This window comes from Bombina bombina, chromosome 1, assembly GCF_027579735.1.
Source record: "Bombina bombina isolate aBomBom1 chromosome 1, aBomBom1.pri, whole genome shotgun sequence".
Lineage (NCBI taxonomy): Eukaryota > Metazoa > Chordata > Amphibia > Anura > Bombinatoridae > Bombina > Bombina bombina.
This window is the reverse complement of record NC_069499.1, coordinates 1068159669-1068182149: the sequence shown is the minus strand read 5'-3', so window position 1 is coordinate 1068182149 and position 22481 is coordinate 1068159669. Positions and strand designations below refer to the sequence as shown.

Sequence of the window (22481 nt, the reverse complement as noted above, 5' to 3'; positions counted from 1 at the left end):
ATTTATACACTGTGCTAACAGAAGGACAAGCAGCTGCGTGTCATCATTACTATATCAGTAACACACATACATGCTTCATGTAGCCCATGCACACTTATTTATACACGGTGCTAACATAGAAGGACAAGCAGTTGCGTGTCATCATTACTATATCAGTAACACACATACATGCTTCATGTAGCCCGTGCACACTTATTTATACACAGTGCTAACATAGAAGGACAAGCAGTTGCGTGTCATCATTACTATATCAGTAACACACATACATGCTTCATGTAGCCTGTGCACACTTATTTATACACGGTGCTAACATAGGACAAGCAGTTGCGTGTCATCATTGCTATATCAGTAACACACATATATGCTTCATGTAGCCCGTGCACACTTATTTATACACAGTGCTAGCTTAGAGAGGCAAGCAGTTGTGTGTCATCATTACTATATCAGTAACACACATACATGCTTCATGTAGCCCGTGCACACTTATTTATACACGGTGCTAACATAGGACAAGCAGTTGCGTGTCATCATTACTATATCAGTAACACACATACATGCTTCATGTAGCCCATGCACACTTATTTATACACAGTGCTAACATAGAAGGACAAGCAGTTGCATGTCATCATTACTATATCAGTAACACACATACATGCTTCATGTAGCCCATGCACACTTATTTATACACGGTGCTAGCTTAGAGAGGGACAAGCAGTTGCGTGTCATCATTACTATATCAGTAACACACATACATGCTTCATGTAGCCCATGCACACTTATTTATACACGGTGCTAACATAGAAGGACAAGCAGTTGCGTGCCATCATTACTATATCAGTAACACACATACATGCTTCATGTAGCCCGTGCACACTTATTTATACACAGTGCTAGCTTAGAGGGGCAAGCAGTTGCGTGTCATCATTACTATATCAGTAATACACATATATTCTTCATGTAGCCTGTGCACACTTATTTATACACAGTGCTAGCATAGAGGGACAAGCAGTTGTGTGTCATCATTACTATATCAGTAACACACATACATGTTTCATGTAGCCCATGCACACTTATTTATACACAGTGCTAGCATAGAGGGACAAGCAGTTGCGTGTCATCTTTACTATATCAGTAACACACATACATGCTTCATGTAGCCCATGCACACTTATTTATACACGGTGCTAACTTAGGACAAGCAGTTGCATGTCATCATTACTATATCAGTGACACACATATATGCTTCATGTAGCCCGTGCACACTTATTTATACACGGTGCTAACATAGAAGGACAAGCAGTTGCGTGTCCTCATTACTATATCAGTAACACACATATATGCTTCATGTAGCCCATGCACACTTATTTATACACCGTGCTAGCATAGAGGGACAAGCAGTTGCGTGTCATCATTACTATATCAGTAACACACATATATGCTTCATGTAGCCCATGCACACTTATTTATACACAGTGCTAGCTTAGAAGGGCAAGCAGTTGCGTGTCATCATTGACCGAATTTGTGTCATACAAGCTGCTTATGACTTTTACAGCAGGTTTGGTGTTTGAACACTCAAAATACTTCTGAAACAGAGAAAATAAGTTACTGAGTAGATATAAGTAACCCCATGTACCTAACAAGCTATACAGTTGTATAATATACGATATTGGAGGATTACACAATTATAGGACCATTAAATACAGTACAATTGAATAATTGACAAACACATGATAGACAATTCTCCCTCCCATGTGGCAGCCATCAGCCAATCAAACACACATGTGTATATACTGTGCACTCTTGCACACGCTCAGAAATAGTTGGTGACTCAAAGTGTGCATATAAAAAGATTGTGCACATTGTAATTTTTTATTTTTTTATTTTTGTATGTCCTATCTAAATCATGACATTTTAAGTAGACATTAGTGTCCCTTATTGTTATGTTTTAATACATATTTATGATTTAGTAAATGAATGTTTAAAGGGCCACTGTAAGTAAATATTTTCTATGCCTGTTACAAACTAACTACCCCAAATACGCTTTTTATCAATAGCATTTCATTAACATATCTCTACCGTATATCAGAAATCTTGTCTGCAAATTTGTTTTCCAAACCCACTCCGTGGGTATCCTTTGCTCTGTACCAATCCGTTTACAATACCTAGGTTTCAAAATGGCGCTTTAAACACAAAGTTATTGGTTTAAGTATTTTGAACATGCAGTGTTGAAAATAGTGGGCAGGATAACGTGACATCATCGGCGAATAAAAGATATAACTTTTAGAACGTTATGATACTTTGTTTTGGAGAAAATATAGGTCAGTAGGTTTTAATTAATGTTTATTAACTTTAATATGTTAGTTGTTTAGCTTAAAAATTATAACAGAAAGTAATCCTTTAATTAATCCAGTGTTTGCCTTGTGACATCTCGGGCATACCTGTCCAATTCAAATGAAACCCAAAGATGATATTATTTTGGTGCGTGTATATATACATATATATGTATATTTGTGGGTATGCGTGTATGTATATACAATGGATATAAAAAGTCTACACACCCCTGTTAAAATGTCAGGTTTCTGTGATGTAAAAAAATGAGATAAAGATAAATCATTTCAAACTTTTTCCACCTTTTAATGTGACCTATAAACTGTACAACTCAATTGAAAAACAAACTGAAATCTTTTAGGTAAAGGTAAATTAAAAATAAAAAACTAAAATAATATGGTTGCATAAGTGTGAACACCCTTAAACTAATACTTTATTGAAGCACCTTTTGATTTTATTACAGCACTCAGTCTTTTTGGGTATGAGTTTTTCAGCATGGCACATCTTGACTTGGCAAGATTTGCCCACTCTTCTTTGCAAAAACACTCTAAATCTGTCAGAATGCGAGGGCATCTCCTGTGCACAGCCCTCTTCAGATCACCCCACAGATTTTGAATTGGATTCAGGTCTGGGCTTTGGCTGGGCCATCCCAAAACTTTAATCTTCTTCTGGTGAAGCCATTCCTTTGTTGATTTGGATGTATGCTTTGGGTCGTTGTCATGCTGAAAGATGAAGTTCCTCTTCATGTTCAGCTTTCTAGCAGAAGCCTGAAGGTTTTGTGCCAATATTGTCTGGTATTTGTAGCTGTTCATTATTCCCTCTACCTTGACTAAGACCCCAGTTCCAGCTGAAGAAAAACAGCCCCAAAGCATGATGCTGACACCACCATCCTTCACTGTGGGTATGGTGTTCTTTTGGTGATATGCAGTGTTGTTTTTGCACCAAACATATCTTTTGGAATTATGGCCAAAAAGTTCAACTTTGGTGTCATCAGACCAGAACACCTTTTGCAACATGCTTTTGGGAAACTTCAGATGTGTTTTTGCAAAATTTAGCCGGGCTTGGATGTTTTTTTTTTTTGTAAGAAAAGGCTTCCGTCTTGCCACTCTACCCCATAGCCCAGACATATGAAGAATACGGGTGATTGTTGTCACATGTACCACACAGCCAGTACTTGCCAGATATTCCTGCAGCTCCTTTAATGTTGCTGTAGGCCTCTTGGCAGCCTCCCAGACCAGTTTTCTTCTCGTCTTTTCATCAATTTTGGAGGGACATCCAGTTCTTGGTAATGTCACTGTTGCACCATATTTTCTTCACTTGATGACTGTCTTCACTGTGTTCCATGGTATATCTAATGCCTTGGAAATTCTTTTGTACCCTTCTCCTGACTGATACCTTTTACCAATAAGATCCCTCTGATGCTTTGGAAGCTCTCTGCGGACCATCCATGGCTGTAGGATGCGACTAACAAAATGTCAGGAAAGACCTACTAGAACAGCTGAACTTTATTTGGGGTTAATCAGAGGCACTTTAAATGATGGCAGGTGTGTACTGACTATTACTGTTACTATTTAACATGATTTTGAATGTGATTGCTTAATTCTGAACACAGCTACATCCCCAGTTATAAAAGGGTGTTCACACTTACGCAACCATATTATTTTAGTTTTTTATTTTTATTTCCCTTTAGCTAAAAGATTTCAGTTTGTTTTTCAATTGAGTTGTACAGTTTATAGGTCACATTAAAGGTGGAAAAAGTTCTGAAATGATTTATCTTTGTGTCATTTTTTTACATCACAGAAACCTGACATTTTAACAGGGATGTGTAGACTTTTTATATCCACTGTGTGTGTATGTATGTATGTGTATGTATGTATGTGTATGTATGTATGTATATATATATATATATATATATATATATATATATATATATATATATATATATAATCACACACAAACACATTTTAAAATCAATACTATCTGACATTACAATATCAAGATACCAATATCTTTATCTGAGTTTCAATGACTGATAACATTTTCCAATATTCTATATATTTTGTATATTTTTTTCTTCTGACAGTGTTGTTCAATCTCAATACTCAAATAATAAAAGTATTAAGTTACAAGGACATGCTTCTAAGTGAAGTTCTAGGAACCATAGCACTTTGACTCCAGCCTTACTGCTGTGACATTTTTACAATTAAGCTTATTGGTTTTTATGATATTTCTAGATGATACTTCCTAGTAACAGAATGGTACACTTTAGCATCCAGAAGAAACCTTAGTAAAGGGAGAATGTCACTCCCGGGTACAGACAAACACATTTTATGGCTGCTTATCTTGAAATCGCACATTTAAACAGCACTAATGTTCTAACCTGTAAAATCGATAAAACAATACGATAAAGTAATTAATTTTTTTAATTTATTGTTTTAAATTTATATATTTTTAATCTAATCTTTTTACCCTAACAAGAGAAAGGAGTTACTGTCATAATTTTCTACATTTGTAATAGTTGGTCTGTATTCATCTGTCTGAGTTTCCTCTATTCATAGAATCGGATTTTTTTTTTGTGTGTTTGCAGTAAACACCTATCTCTTCATGATGCAAGCGAGAGGTATCATCATCCGGGAGAATATGAGAACCATGGGGGCTCAGGTGTATGAGCAGGTGCTACGCGGTGCCTATGCTCGCAGAAACAGCAGCCTTAATGACTCTGGTATGGTCACTATAAAATACCAACTTTAGACACATTATTTTCTTTTCATGTTTATAGAGACATAAGTTCTATTTTACTTGCTGTTTATTTATAAGTTTAGGATTTTTAGTATATAATAAAAAAATCTCCACACCTTCTGTGCTTCTTCTGAATAACACTTAGTTCATTGCTAACTCAGGAACTTTTCCATTACATTTCCACTGTGCATTAATAATAAGTGAGAGAAAGAGTAAGGGTTATGCAGCCCTCCTTTACTAAGACTGAGAGTATAATTAAGCCATGAATAAAAAGTAACCCTCAAACTACCACCATTTAACACCAAACGCACAATTAAAAGATCTGTGATTCACCCCCCCCCCCCCTGTTTCCTACCCAATATCACTTTAAAATAGCGATTCACTTGTAATCTGGCCCTAAGTTGGTAATTACAGACACAACTGTAATTACAGCTTATGCTTAATCAAAATCCTGGTGCTAAAATAAATTCCAAAACTGACAGCATCTTCTCTGCCGCTATTAACAGTGAGCTCACGTTAAGCAGACTTTTTTGTATTACTCAGCTCAAGGCTGGTGTAAGCCTTTAACACAAGTTGCTTCTCAAAGTTAGAGAAGCAGAAAATGTGACACTTGTAACCCCTGTATTTTAACCTTAGTTTACGTTAATATTATTTTACACAATTTTAATAAACGAAAAAATAATTTAAAAGAATTGATCACTTTTGATACACAATATTCTTCAAATTAAGGCACTTTTGGTAGCAGGCTGTAGGAAATTTTACTGTTTAATAATAATAATAATAATCGTCATCTGTCAATCAAGTAGACAAGATGGTGGACGGGAGAGCTGTGCTTATCGGCGGAGCTGTAAAAATTAGCGAAAATAAATAAATATAAAACATGTCATGACTTAAACTATTGCTCATTTTTAAAAGCCTATACAGTGCCGTGAGGCACTCGGGGTAACTTTACATTCACTTTAAATCAAAAGTTTGTTTATGCTTGCAGTCTTTTTTTCAGATGGGAGGTTATAATTGCTTGTCGACTTTATTGAAAAAAACAAACAAAAACTGCTGTTGATAGAGAGTCGAACAGAAAGAGAAGCGCCCTACCAAGAACAAACAAAAACTCCATAGTTTATTCTATGGCGAGTTACTACATGGGAGCAGCCTCTTTTAGTCTAATTATGCTTTTCACAGAAGATAACTTTCCTGAAGTACATTAGTCTGATCTTGCTCTAAAAAAAATAAGGCCAGCACCGAAATACCAGGCAATTCTCCTCTGAACAAAGAACATGGCAACACCAGACAATTGTTTCGGCCTTCTCTGGGCCTCGTCAGTGAGGTGCAGTCATATTCCTCTAAGTACATTGGGCAAGGAGTCCACGTCTGGTTGCCCTTTCTCCCTTAGGGAGTACACTAAATGCTTTGGAGAGTGAGGACAGAGCCTAATCTATATGGTTAAATGAGTTTCCCCATCACCCTTAGGGAGATTTCCCCAGGATCACTATGCAAATACAAACAGAGAAGTTCTCCAACAGGAATGAACAACAATTCTGGATCTTATTCTATGGTAAGTTACCATCTGGAAGTAGCCTCTTCTAGCTGTTTGAGATATTGTCTTTCCTGGCAGATTACTTCTCTTTCTCTATATAAGTGTATTATGACCTTGGGGAAAGTCTCTCTAAGGCTGAAGGGGGAAGCCAGATGTGTACTCCTTGCTCAATGTGCCTAGATGGATATGACTGCACCTCACTAACGAAGCCCAAAGGGGACTGAAATGATTGTCTGGGGTTGTAATTTTCCTTGTTCAGAGAAGAATTGCCAGGTATTTTGGGGCTGGACTGACCTTGTTTGGTGGGATCAGATATACTACAGGAAAGTTCTCCTCTGTGAAAAGCACAATTGGGCTAAAAGAAGCTACTGCCAGGTAGTAACCAGGCCATAGAAAAAGCCGCTGAGCTGTTGTTCGTTCCTGGCTGACTGCTTCTCTTTCTGTTTGCTGTTGGTAGAGGTCAAATTAAAACAATGCACTCTTATAAACTGCTCAGGAGATAAAACTTCTGACTTTCTATATTGACCAGGCTTACAAATAAAAATGTGAATCAACTGAACTTCTGCACAAGCAGCTACTTTTTATATAAACAATTGAATAATAAACCATTCCATTCCCTTTCAATTAAAAAGAAAAAACAAATAAATCCTTCATTCTTAAATGTATCTTTACTTTTATAATATTTTATGTTGAGTTGTGATGTCATTTGTTGACTAAAGAATTGTTACGATGGCAATGTTATCAAGCCTGCAAATATTTATATAGCAGCATCTGTGCTTTGTGCTAACATTACGGTCCTCCGGGTCACTATTTTGTGTACAGGTGTGCTTCCTTTCCCCATAATGCACATCAGCAGGTGTTATGTCTGTGCTCATCATTTGATTTTTTTTTTTTCATTACAGATTATTCACTTGATTTTAACCACAGTGAGTATCTTCAGACTACTACGTTCCTTCCAGAAAATTTCACTTATCTTCCAAATCAACTATGCCCTGAGAGACTTCCTTCTATGAGTAAGTAAAGCCTATGTTTTGGGCTTACAAAATGCAAGTGGGGTAATCTTTAATTATTAACTGCAATAAACCTGTTTTGATTAATTAAGTCTAATGGTGTTTGGTACATATTTTTTAGAGTTTGTCTTTTTTGGTGCCCAAGTAATGGTGTGTGCACTTTACATCTACTGGCAAAGAAAACAAAGACTTAAGTTCCATTTTAACCGTAATTCTAAAACTGAAAGATGTCTAAGATTGTTTATTGTAGAGGAGGCTGGGAAATGGAACTAATTCTTCCTTGTATATTAATATATGATTTAGTTTTTAAACTGAAATCCTGTTTGATCACTGATTTAATATAATCTGATATATAATTATAAAACTCACAACCAGAGCAGAGTTGATTTCAAAACTAACTTTACTGTAAAATAAAATTTTAATTTTAGGGACAGTCTACTCTAGAATTGTGATTGTTTAAATAGATAGATAACACCTTTACTACCCATTCCCCAGCATTGCACAACCAACATTGATAAATTAATATACTTTATAACATTTAAACCTCTAAATTTCTGCCGTTTCTAAGCCACTATAGCCAGCCTCTTATCACATGCTTTTTTATTAGCTTTTCACAACAGGAGACTGCTTGTTCATGTTGACCGTAGAGATAACATTGTGCTCTCTCCCATAAAATTGTGCATGACACTGCATTGATTGGCTAAAATGCAAGTCAATAAATAATAAATAAATACCCATGTGATCAGGGGGCTGTCAGAAGAGGCTTAGATACAAGGTAGTCACAGAGGTATAAAGTATATTAATATAACCATGTTGGCTGTGCAAAACTGGGGAATGGGTAATAAAGTAATTATCTATCTTTTAAAACAATAAAACTTTTGGAGTAGACTGTCAGTTTTAATGTCAAATTTTCCTTTCCTCTGACGTTCTGTAATTTCAAAATGTGCATAGCTTAGAAATGTCTTTTTATTTTTATATCAATATCCATAAAATGCAGTGTTCAGTTTTATTATATTAGAACACAAAATGCATATCCTCAGGCTGGATATTTAATTTCTTTCATCTGATGTAGTTGAGGTCATGTTCCAAGGGTACATGTCAAAGAATAAAAATGTTTCTTCTCTGAGGTACCTTCTTCTAAGCAGCTGATAGCAATGAGCAATGCAGGGTGTACAAGATACACAATGGGAAAGCCACGCTGCTTTTCCAAGATTTTAAGAAATTAATAAAGGTTAACTCTAAGTAATGGACGATAATAAAATTAGCAAAGAATTATGTGGCGTTGGAGAGTAAGACTAAATACATACAGAGAGAAGCGCACTCACAAGAACGAAAAACCAGCTCAATAACATTATTATCCTGTTATATGGCTATTTACCACCTGGGTGCAGCTTCTTTTTAGCCCAGTAATACTTTTCACAGAGTATAACTTTCCTGTAGTATATCAGTCTGATCCCGCCTATTACGGTAAGACCGGCGCCAAAATACCAGGCAATTCCTCTCTGGACAAAGAACACAGCAATCCCAGATGATTGTTTCGGCCTTCATTGGGCCTCGTCAGTGAGGTGTAGCCATATTCCTCTAAGCACACTGAGCAAGGAGACCACGTCTGGTTGCCCCTTTTTCCCTTAGGGAGGACAGTGCCTAATCTATATGGTTTAATGAGTTTGCTTATTAGTTCATTGGTGGCTTCTACATTTTTTTTCTTATAGTGAACATGCACAGCAACTGATACATATATTGAAGTCTTAGTATGATTTTATTTTAATTTTTTTATTTACTTTTTTTATCTATTAAAAACATTTGTAATTATATTTTTGGTTCTATTTGAGTTTTGTTGTTTATTGAAACTTATCAGTTTACTGGATGGATTTGTTCTTTTTCTTGTAAATTTTCTAACGAGACTTTACTCTAATTGACTGGATTACTCAACCTATAATTAATGTAATGAACTTTGTTTAAAGTATTCTAGGAGATTTTTAGAGAATGTGTACGTTTTTACTCTCTGCTTGACCTTTCAGTTTAAGTTTTCTAGCAATGTTTTGTTGGATTCACTTGACCTTTTTATGCAAAACTATTTTTAACATTCTTCTTAAATAGTACTGTTTTATATAGCTATAGGCATTATTTTAAATGTATAGTAAGATGAGAAAAAGTCTAATAACATGAATTTATACTTTTCCATATTTTGTTTTTCTGAATGTTAATCTGTCTTCTGTGTCTTAAAGGGACATTGTACACTAGATTTTTCTTTGCACAAATTCTTGGTAGATCAATTTATATAGCCCCTCTGTGAGTGTTTAATAACACTGTGCTGCTTTTCAGACTCCTAACCAAGCCCCACAGTATCAGATGTAGACCCAGGTCTAAAGATTTATGCTGCTATTGTTTGTGTAATCTGTCTTTTCACATGCAGGGAAGGGGGAGGGGGTTTGTCTGCTTTTCCTGCATTCCCAGCCAATTTCACTCGCTGTCCTTGGCTTACCTCATCAACAATGCTAAACTGGGAGCTTCTAAGTAAGTTTTTAAAAGGTTCTTTACTGGATTTTTAGATCAGTATCTGTGCATATTATTCTTTATAGTAGTGTCTATTACATGCAGCTATATGAAAATTGGTGTACACTGTCCCTTTATATCAAGTCAGCACTAATAACAGTGGTACTTAGGAAAGATTTATTATTTACCAACATTTTTTTTTAAATCCAGAGGGACAAATAGAGGTGAATGTGAGTGAAGTTCAAATTGGTGATATCCACCAAGTTTTTGCAAAGGATTCCATCCAGTTGGGAGGTCACTGGAAGCCAAGTGATTGTGTGCCACGGTGGAAGGTAAGCATGTGCTGTAATTATAAGCAAGTTTTATATTCACAAGGAGAATTTTCTTGGGCTGGATTATTATTATTTAAAAACAACAAATACTTTTTTTTTCAAAAATTACTGTTTGCAATACTTGTTAGTATGGCTTTTTTTAAAAAAAAGGATAGTAGTGTACCTTTTAAAATGACATTTGTTTAAAATGTCACCAGTTGTCAGCCTTATGACACAATACCCTACTGTATAGTGGAATTATACAGGAAGTGCTTGAGCCCAGGTCCTCTAGTGACCAAAAATCTGAAAACAAGGAAACCACTTTCTTTATTAAACAATGGACTTTTATATCACTATAAAGCTTTTCCTTTGTTATTCTTTAAAGTGAAGGTCAATTTTCATCAATGAGTGCCGGTTTTTAAAAATATTTTTATAAACAGGGGCACTTTCATTGATGAAAATTTACATTGTACTGGATTTGAAGAAATACTTACCTTTTACTTCTGCAAAGCCGGATCGCCAATCTCAGCCTCAGTTCCTCTGTACTGACGTCAGAAATGACAAAACCGGCTTCCTCCAATCATGGCTTGCACCCCAGAGTGTCTAGCTCGTGATGCCCGGCTGTGATTGGAGGATGCCAGTTTCGTCATTGCTGTGGTCTACAGCAGGAAGAAGAAAGAAGGGGGATCGTTGATCCGGCTTTGCAGGAGTAAAAGGTAAGTATTTCTTCAAATCCAGTGCAATGTTAATTTTCATCAATGAAAGTGCCCCTGTTCAAAAGTATTTTTAAAAACCGGGCACTCATTGATGAAAATTGACCTTCACTTTAATTTCTTAAAATAGGAAGTGAAACTGAAATAACTGTGTATTTCTTCCATATGCTGTATAATGATAGAAGTTTTTGTTCATAGCTGAATTCTAAACACACAGCTATAAACTACACAATTCCTAGCTGTGAAGAAGATTTCAATGAGAAGGGGTTAATGCTGGCCAAGTGCCAAATGAACAGCAGCCAAGTGTTAATAATATGTTCCGGCCATGGAGCTTCTTAACAGAGATGACATTGGATCCCCTTCATACTGGCAGCCTTGCTACCAGCTTCTGTCATCCAAATCTCTCCATTTTCTGAACGCTCTAGGCAAATTTGTTCTAAATATTCTTCCTGCCTCTTGGTGGTTGTCTGCCTCTCAGCTTCTGGTAAATTATTTGCAAATCTGTAGGGGGCATTTCTGGTAAAAAAAAAAAAATAAAGCTTGGAAATTGTACAGTCTCTAACATAAAAACAAGTATTATTCCTTTTTTCCATTAGCAGCCTCCAGCTTGCTTAGCAAAAACAAACCTATATGTAGTCAGATGGAAGGACTGAAGAAATACACTCTTCTATATGATTTTCTTTGTCACAAATGGATGGTTCGGACACATACTGACCTCTAATATGATAAGGCACAGAGTGCCTGGAACATTGCCTTTGTAATGTATTCTGATACACATATAAATGTAAACTAACATTCTTAAAGGGGCATTCTAATGCAAAAATGACATGTTCTAGTTCAAAGTTCCACTCAGGAGAACCAAGTGTTGTTGCTCCCAAGCAGGAAATGTGTAGCGGTAGTTGCATGACTTGATAACTTCCAGGCAAATGTGTCTTTACCTATGTGTTTCATGCCATAGGGGGACTAAATACTATGGGCAAGATTACAAGTCGTGTGTTATGGTCTTTTTGCAATCAATTTCCTTTGTACAGCTATTACAAGTCTTGAAAAATCGCGATCGAGCATTCGCCTTTTACGCAAGAATCCTTTCCACGCTCAAAGAGCTGTAGTAAACAATTTTGTTCAACATAAAAGTTTCACAAAACACTTAAAAATACATTACAAAGTACACTTACACTCATTAACACTGTCTTATAATTATTTAAAAAAAAATATTGCACACAAAAAATCATCACATATATAGCAAAATGTATATTTATTTATAAATAAATAGAACATATTCCATTACGAAAACATTTTCGCCATATTTAATACTATTTTCATGTACACTTTTCGAGGAGAGCACGTTTTTTTTTTCCATTTGTCTTCTCCATTGACGCTCCTTTACGCACGTGCAAAATGTTATTTTGCAACTTGTAATAGCTGCAAAACCCCAAATGCGAAAAAGCCATAATGCGCGCAGTGTTTTCGCAACTGATTTGGTCTATGTGTTTTATGCCATATGGGGGCTAAATACTGAGCAAATAATTAGATGTGGTTCCCCTATAGATTAAGTTGTTTAAGACCTATTTTAAATGTCCATTAACTATATCTATATCAGGGGAGAAAGGCTACTAGTCCAGTGGGAAAATGTTACTAGCCTACTCAATGTTAAATATTTATTTACACATCCACTACAATATAATATATGATTTTATTTATTTATTTTTTCTTAGCAAAATTTTACAGTTTTCAGACCAGAGACAATCTTTTGGAAAAAAAAAAAATGGAAAATAAAGCAATGTGTCCTGAAGGGTTTTATTGACAATTGTGCCATTTATGCTTGCGTTGATAAAATTGTTGCTAAATAGCTGTTCCCTGCATAAGATTAGCATGTGATTTGTTGCCGGGGAACAGTCACACTCTAACAGCACATGTTCGTCCCAGACCAGTTTTAGATGAATAGAACAATCTTCTAAGTATTTCCAATTGCCAGGAACTACGCTTAAAACAACATCCCAACCCAGTTGTTTGACACAAATACAAGCATTACAGCAATGCAAAGTGTATTGGCAACCACACTTTTATTTGTATGATTTCCTACTGTGTACTGATTTTTAGGGCTCGATTTATCAAGCTCTTCGCCTATCTCTGACTTCAGGTTCTCACAAGAGAACCTGCAGTCACAATTTATCAAGCAGCTGTCATCAGGCCGCTGCTTCTTAGCCACTTCTCCACCTCTTAGGTGGCAGGGGGCAGCATTGCACGCGAACGCAAAATAGCTCTTGCATGTAATGTTACATTTCACCAGGGGAATTTTATATCTACGCCCCTGTCCGCCGTATCTTGTTAAATCGAGCCCTTAGAGTTGGTGAATTCGTATGCCAACATGTTGGGACTTTCAGTGTACAGGCTGACATTTTTATTACTTTGTAGTTTAATAATATTGTATAACATGTTAGGAGTAATGGAGTAGGTTACTTTTTTTCCCTGCAGAATCCTCAGCAAACAGTTTTCATTGCCGGAAGGTTTTCTGGGGGAGGATATGCAAAGTAGGTTCACAAGCGTGGTATTCCCCCCCACACACACACTTTTTAGTAAGGGTAGTTTGGGTATTCTTTTTAAATAATAAAAAAGTGTTCCATAATTGCAACTGCTAATGCATTTGGGATACTGTGTGTGTATATGTTTATTTGTATATACTGTAATCACGTTTTGTTTTATTAAAGGGATATGAAACCAACAATGTTTCTTTTGTGATTTAGACAGAGCAAAGTTAATTACTTCTGTTATCAAATGTGCTTAGTTCCCATGTTATTCTGTGTTAGAGATACCTAGGTAGGCATCTGGAGCACTACATGACAGGAAATAGTGCTGCCCTCTAGTGCTCTTGTAAATGGATAACATTCTTGCAAAACTGCTGCCATATAGTACTCCAGACATGAGCAGGCTCCTAACCTTATGTCCCTGCTATTCAACAAAAGATAAAAATAGAATGAAGAAAAATTGATAATAGAAGTAAATAAGAAAGTTGTTTAAGATTGCATGCTCTATCTGAATTATGAAATAAAATCTTTTAGTTTCATATCCCTTTTAAAAAATCAAATTTAAAAATGTATGACAATGTGTGTGTTATCTCATTCTTTTTTGCTTGTTATCTAGGTTGCCATACTTATCCCTTTCAGGAATCGACATGAACATCTACCGGTTCTTTTCAAACACCTGATTCCTATGTTACAAAGGCAACGATTGCAGTTTGCGTTCTATGTTATTGAGCAAGTAAGTTTTTTTTGGTAAAAGTCATAGCTTGGCTTTCATACGCATATAACCAAACTTGCTAAAGGTCTAGTAGCTCAGGTAGGGGAGTTGTTTGTGTACATACTTTTTTTTGTGCAATAACTGTCTGGTATGCATGTGTTTTTGTTTTTGTACCGTTTCATTTACAGCAATGCAATGCTGGTATCCAATGTTTTCTGAACACTCTATCTTCGGTTTTTAGGCATATGACCTACAAGGAAAATAGATGTTGTAGATAGATAATAAAGACATTCTTGTTAAAACTCAAATACAAACATGTAAAATTGCAATGAATTGTCTACTAAAGGACATTCTCTGTAAATGGATTACAATTAAATGCATTTTTAACAGGTATCTCATTTGTAAACTATTTTAAGGGAACAGCTTTTGGCTCACTAATCCTGACAAAATCTTGTGCTATTATTTTTTCATTGTTCTCGCTAATGTTAACTAGTTTTGCATATTTATTAGCTATCTCTTTGACTTTTTTGTTCTCTTGTTATATTTGTGCCTCATAATATTTTGTGTGAATGCTGAAAGATGATCAGACATAAACGTACATGGAAATTGTATCGGTTCTCTTTATTCATGCTAAATGTTTGGAAGAATGCATTAGAGACTGGCATTCTGACAGGCTTTCCATGGTGATATTGTAGATAATAATCAGGTCATACTTTGATGACATGGCAGCTTCCCATTGGTCTGTGAGCAAGCTTTACAATTCTAAATAATCTTGGGCACCAAATTCAAAGTGGACAGATTTTCTCTTTAGGGAGTCTGGTTTAAGATGTATCTTAATCCGTATGGTGCCTCCCTGTTTCAGTTCTTGTGCTCTTCAGCACACTGAATCTGTGTCTATCTTGGCACATTATCCTATATTTAGCTGCAACGTGATCATACACCGCCACAACCCTTTTGTCTAAAACATTTCACACCAGTGCTTTAAGTCATGGATACCCATATTCTAAAAGCAATGGATCACTGCAAGGTGAGAAAAATACAGTGCATTTTTCCAAATATGCTGAAGCAGTAGGAAAACAAAATGGAAATTATGAGGCCAAAATAATCATTTTGCCAGTAGCAATATTTTAAAATGTGCTTGACTCAGCTCTGAATTTACCATTTCTTTTGTAAACACCTTGTAATTACAACAGTCTCTGCAGTCTTCCAAGTTATTAGAAAAGCGTATTAACACTTTGTTTGCTGCAATTGCTTTTCAAACTCCACTCATTGCTTTCCTTATTTGGAGTAGCTAATCAGGACTTTTCTAAGCTTGTGAACTTACATGCTATAATGCTAATTGCCTGATAGGGACAATTCCCACAGCTTTATTGGTGGGCGGGATTCTAATGGGGGGAAAAATATTTGGGAGAAGATCTTTTTTTTTTTTTTGTTATTTATTATAGTTTTGTATTTTTCCCCCAGTAAATTTTAAAAATACCATCTTGTAGATGTAACAAAGAAAAATATATAACAGTATGTTGCTCCTACCACTATCCAACTGCATCACACAGAATGTGTACCTCATTCTTTGCACCATTTCTAACATTGTGTTTTGTTCGTGCAGACAGGCAACCAACCTTTTAATCGTGCTATGCTTTTCAACGTTGGCTTTGTGGAGGCAATGAAAGACCTTGATTGGGACTGTTTAATATTTCATGATGTCGACCACATTCCTGAAAATGATCGCAATTATTATGGATGTCAAAACATGCCGAGGCACTTTGCAGCGAAGCTGGATAAATACATGTACTTGTAAGTTTGCCATTGATGTCACTGCCTTTAAGAGAAAGCTGTTCAATATTTGTAATTGGCAAAAACTTTAGTTTGCAAACTTGTGTTCTAATACCTTCTTGTTATTTTGTTTTTTTATTTATTCTGTATATATATTTTTTTCTTTTTGGCAGACTCCCATATAATGAGTTTTTCGGAGGTGTTAGTGGTTTGACAGTGGAGCAATTTAGGAAAATAAACGGTTTCCCTAATGCCTTCTGGGGGTGGGGTGGCGAAGACGATGACCTCTGGAATAGGTAAGAAAATAAACTATTCTGGAATTTCCATATGCTGCTAAATTTATACAGCGTGGAAATTTAGCTTGCTCTGCTTTTAGCATTAGGGACATAAGTGTTTAACTTCTTCATCTCATTCCAAGTCAGTGTTTGCTCATATACTCTTAGACAAAGCTTTTCTTCAAATCATGTGCTTAAAGGGACACTGAACTCAAACATTTTCTTTTGTGATTCAGATGGAGCGTGCAATTTTAAGCAACTTTCTAATGTATTCCTATTAGCAAATGTTCTTCATTCTCTTGGTATCTTTATTTGAAAAGCAAGAATGTAAGTTAAGATGCCGGACCATTTTTGGTGAACAACCTGGGTTGTTCATGCTGATTGGTGGATAAATTCATCCACCAATAAACACGTGCTGTCCAGCGTTCTGGACTTTCTTTTTCAAATAAAGATATCAAGTGAACAAAGAAACATTGATAATAGGAGTAAATTAGAATGTTGCTTAAAATTGCATGCTCTATCTGAATCACGAAAGAAAAAAATTGGGTTCAGTATCCCTTTAAGTGACAATATTGATTTTGGTTAAAGGTAAATAATGTCTCGAGTCTGAGAATGGAGATTATGGGCCTTTTTAAGAAAAAAGAGGGTCTGTACCTCAGAATAATGGCATAAGTATAACGTCAGCCTTTAAAGTTTTTGTCTTGTAAGCTTTTTATAACTGGCACTGCTCAGTGTAAACACAAACGTGTGGCACCTGGCATTGTATTCAAAGTGTTTAAAACTTGGTCGCTTAAGGGCCTCTTGATATAAGTAACACTGGTTAGGAATGTCAGTCAAGTTGAAGACCCCATTGGGTCTCAAGGCACTTATTAAACAGGTATGTAGATATTTATGAAAGTAATAATGATCTAAGAGAAGTAAACAGCGGGTACGCACCGCTCGGTATTTTAAAGTATGTGAACTTAACATACGTAAAAAATGAAATAATAAAGTATCATAGAATGTCACTGGTGGGGGGAGGGGTGTAAGTTGAAGCAAGATCTCAGTGTCTGTTAGTTTCAGGTAGTAATGGTATAACAGGATGTTATTGGGTCACTTTGTTTAGCAAACGTACAGTTAGGCCAACTAGGTTAAAGTGTAGATGATACTGATAGTAACTCCTGAGCCCACTAAATAAAAAGCAATACACCTGAGGGTGAGGCAACCGTACCTAATTATCATCTGTGGGTCACCTGGGGTCTTTGCATTTATATTGACCAGCCAATGCCTAACTATTTATGTAGGTCACGTTAAAGATAATAGGCATCCTAATCCTGATATCTATTTTGTGGTTGGGAGGGTGTAGATTGATAATAGTTATATTCAATTTGTCCTCAAAGTGAGCAATAGACTAGTAGTATCTAAATGTCTAGTTATCTCGAGAGTCGACATCAATGAAAATTGATTGTCAGGGCATGTACCATAGTGAGCCGCAAGGGAGCCCCCCTACTATCATTTGTTGTCCTCTGATTCCCCCGCCGGCTGAGGGAAAGAAAGGAGGGATACTACCCGTATAAGTAAAGTCTCAAGTCTACCATTTAAGGAACAATGAGACCCCCCTGCAGCACAACTACAGCATTAGCTATATGAAGGTATTCCAAATAAATGAATGAGGCTCTATTTTTCGACTAACTAGCACTTAAGAGCTACTTAAGAAGGGCATATATTCTGAATAAACCTGTAGCGCTAAGAAGATTCTATGGGTCTCAGAGGTGCAGCATAGTCATATAAACGGTAATAAAAACAAACAATACAGGAACTTTTCTGATGTACAGAGAAAGGATGATGGGATATCTCAAAATGAGCTAAATATGGATATGGCCAAGAATCACAGGTATCTCTACGTCTTATGCAATATATAATAAACAATGATGATGGTGAGCAAATAATGTTTCTGCAAATGGATGTAGGGCAAACAAAATCGATATTGACTCCTAGGACTTTATATGTGTAGATGCAGCTGACATTTAGTTAGTTCTGTAACAACAGCAAACTAATTAAACCAATGTCTGCCCTCAACCAGACTATTATTAATTAAACTAACAGACTTTCCATTAGGAAATTAGTAACTCTAAAAGTGCATTAAAGGCTTATACTAATGTGATGTCATTTAGTAAAAAGAAATATACATTGTGGAGATGACACCAGTTGAGTAGATGGAGTGACCTAATAGTACTAGGGTCTACCTTGCCTTATTAGAATATACAGTGGATATAAAAAGTCTACACACCCCTGTTAAAATGGTCAGGTTTCTGTGATGTAAAAAAATGAGACAAAGATAAATCATTTCAGAACTTTTTCCACCTTTAATGTGACCTATAAACTGTACAACTCAATAGAAAAACAAACTGAAATCTGTTAGGTGGAGGGAAGAAAACAAAAAAAAACTAAAATAATGTGGTTGCATTATTAACTAGGGATGTAGCTGTGTTCAGAATTAAGCAATCACATTCAAAATCATGTTAAATAGGAGTCAGCATACACCTGCCATAATTTAAAGTGCCTCTGATTAACCCCAAATAAAGTTCAGCTGCTCTAGTTGGTCTTTCCTGAAATTTTCTTAGTCACATCCCACAGCAAAAGCCATGGTCCACAGAGAGCTTCCAAAGCATCAGAGGGATCTCATTGTTAAAAGGTATCAGTCAGGAAAAGGGTACAAAAGATTTTCCAAGGCATTAGATATACCATGGAACACAGTGAAGACAGTCATCATCAAGTGGAGAAAATATGGCACAACAGTGACATTACCAAGAACTGGACGTCCCTTTACAATTGATGAAAAGACGAGAAGAAAACTGGTCTGGGAGGCTACCAAGAGGCCTACAGCAACATTAAAGAAGCTGCAGGAATATCTGGCAAGTAATGGATGTGATATTGATAAAGCCAGTGTTGCTGGCGAAACATGTTGATATCTGTGTGAACACCAAGAAAGAAAAGCCTGTTTTTTTCCTGCGTACAGAAGTACTTAAAGGGCCATAATACCCAAATGTTTAAACACTTGAAAGTGATGCAGCATAGCTGTAAAAAGCTGATTAGAAAATATCACCTGAACATCTCTATGTAAAAAAGAAAGATATTTTACCTCAAAAGTTCCTCAGTAGCCACCTCCCATTGTAAAGGATTTCTAAGCAGCATTTTAGTGTGTTTGTCCTGGGACATCTGAAGGGACTAGCATCGTGCACTCTCATATTATTTCACCAATCAGGTAAAGGAAGCTTACTATGAAATCTCATGAGAGTTAAGTCAAATCTCATGAGATTACAGTAAGAGTTCATGACCTCAGCACTGCTGATGCTGATTGGCTGCTGTTCATTTCTTCATTTTTTTTAATTTAATTTAAATTTTACCTGCAGCTGGGAGCAGCTGAGTATAACTTTATACACAGAACTTACTCTGCTGAGCTGAGGAAATTGTGAGGTAAAATATCTTCCTTTTTTACATAGAGATGCTCAGGTGATATTTTCCTGTCAGCTTTTTACAGTTATACTGCATCAGTTTCAAGTGATTTAGCATGTGAGTATTATGTCCCTTTAAGTGCAGGAGATTGAGAAACTACAAACAGAAAAGCTAACTTGCGCAAGTTACAGAAACAAAGGGATTGTCTAAAGTTTGGTGCTGTATTCAGAGCACTTTCTACAAGGACCAGTGACAAGGTAACACAAAGGGAAATTACCTACCGGAACCCCTTGCTTGGGAGTCAAACTGAGGACACATAGGAACCGCCGGGAAGCCGTGAGTAATAACAGCTCACAAGGGAGGGTAAGAAAATCACCCCTAAACACTGTTTGGAACATTCCATTTCCACAAAATAAGCTCACTGAGTATATGAAGGGGTAACTGTGAAACCGTAATTTATAACAACATAAATATAAGGATAAAGAACACAGCCCTCAGTGATTTACTTTCAATTACACTTACAAGTGCTTTGATGAACTTTTTAGATACGCAAAATTACAACCAATACAAGTAAACAGCCATTGTGGGGACACCATTTATAATCACTCTTGCATTTAAATTGTTTTAAAATGTTTTAACTACTTGTTAGCTTTTGCTACATATTTGTAATTTTGAAGTTGATGAAATATAGATATAAAATATTGAATAGAGACAAATATTATTAATTGTGTTGAAGTAAAAGAATACATTCTATCTAATATCTTTGAACAAAGTACTGTATAGAAAATGAAAGAGCAGATAAACCTTTTTATTGGTGTATGAAACAAATGTATATCTGAATTTTAGAAATTTTATGAATTGATCGATATAGTGTTGCAACACTTAGGGATTGTGATTTTTTTTTTTTTTTGTATTATATTTTTATTTTGAAAATAAATTGTAGAAGAATTTTTTCACTTATCCTGTCAAAGGTCTAGTTTTTTCTACATATTTAGCAAATGACTTCCATACATACCTTTTATCCCTTTTGCAGATCAGCGCCTAATCTCCATAACTTTTTCACTTTATACACCTTTCTATCTGAGAAGTAGATAGGAGAATAAGGCAAGGGATATTAACTCTTAAGCACTAGTTTATTTAATCCTCTTTTTGCAGTAATGGATATGTGGTACATGTGACAACAATCTCAAGTATTCTTCATATGTCTGGACTATGGTGTAGAGTGGCAAGACAAAAGCCTTTTCTTACGAAGAAAAACATCCAAGCCAGGCTACATTTTGCAAAAACACATCTGAAGTCTCCCAAAAGCATGTGGGAAAAGGTGTTATGGTCTGATGAAACCAAGGTTGAACTTTTTGGCCATAATTCCAAAAGATATGCTTGGCGCAATAAACAACACTGCACATCACCAAAAGAACACCATACCCACAGTGAAGCAAGGTGGTGGCAGCATCATGCTTTGGGGCTGTTTTTCTTCAGCTGGAACTGGGGCCTTAGTTAAGCTAGAGGGAATTATGAACAGTTCCAAATAACAGTCAATATTGGCACAAAACCTTCAGGCTTCTGCTAGAATGCTGAACATGAAGAGGAACTTCATCTTTCAGCATGACAACGACCCATAGCATACATCCAAATCAGCAAAGGAATGGCTTCACCAGAAGAAGATTCAAGTTTTGGAATGGCCCAGCCAGAGCCCAGACCTGAATCCGATTGAAAATCTGTGGGGTGATCTGAAAAGGGCTGTGCACAGGAGATGCCCTCGCAATCTGACAGATTTAGAGTGTTTTTGCAAAGTGGACAAATCTTGCCAAGTCAAAATGTGCCATGCTGATAGACTCATACCCAAAAATACTGAGTGCTGTAATAAGCCATGGCTGTTATAGGCTGTAGGAACCTGGGCGTTTCCCAGCTGGCGAAGGCGATCAAGAGAGGAATCTGCTGCAGTAATAGAGTGGTGGGGTCCACTAGTGATGTAGAAAGTATCCTGCAGGTGCAATGCTAGTTTTTGGGGCAAATTGCAGAGGATTAGTCCCAATTCGCCGTTATATTAAATAAATTACAGCAGGAGCTCTCTCAGGCACGTCTTCCCTGTTTGGTTTGGCCCCCAAGTTCCACAATTTTATTGCTCTTACAGTGAAAAATAGTTTCCGTTGCTGGAGATTAAATCTCCTTTCCTCTGACCTTAAATTGTGAACTCTTGTCAGAAACAATTTTCTTGGAATAAACAGAGCTTCTGCCATCTCTGTATATGGCCATTGAATATATTTATATAAAGTAATCATGTCACCTCTCAAGCGCCTTTTTTCTAAAGAAAACAGACCCAGTTTGGCTAGCCTCTCCTCATAGGTTAAATTCTCCAATCTCCTTATTAGCTTTGTGGCACTTCTCTGAACCTTTTCTAGCTTTGCGATCGGTCCCCAAAACTGCACTCCATACTGAAGGTGAGGTCTTACCAGGGTTTTATATAGTGACTGAATTATGCTTTCCTCCCTTGAATCAATGCCTCTTTTAATACATGCTAGTATCTTATTAGCCTTTGAAGCTGCTGCCCTGCATTGTGCACCCATCTTTAGCTTGTTATCTATTACTACTCCCAAATCCCTTTCCTCCTCTGTTTGGCTAAGTCTTGT

The 22481-nt window shown here is 36.3% G+C and overlaps 1 protein-coding gene across 1 annotated transcript in view; it reads left to right on the top strand.

Moving 5' to 3' along the window:
• Positions 1–22481, top strand: part of B4GALT5 (beta-1,4-galactosyltransferase 5) — a 147534-nt gene that overhangs the window by 63390 nt on the left and 61663 nt on the right. Inside the window, exons 2-7 of the mRNA XM_053691686.1 lie at positions 4916–5050; positions 7504–7614; positions 10318–10439; positions 14273–14389; positions 15975–16162; positions 16315–16437. Coding sequence (XP_053547661.1) covers positions 4916–5050; positions 7504–7614; positions 10318–10439; positions 14273–14389; positions 15975–16162; positions 16315–16437 — 796 coding nt within the window. The remainder of the gene's footprint in view (positions 1–4915; positions 5051–7503; positions 7615–10317; positions 10440–14272; positions 14390–15974; positions 16163–16314; positions 16438–22481) is intronic.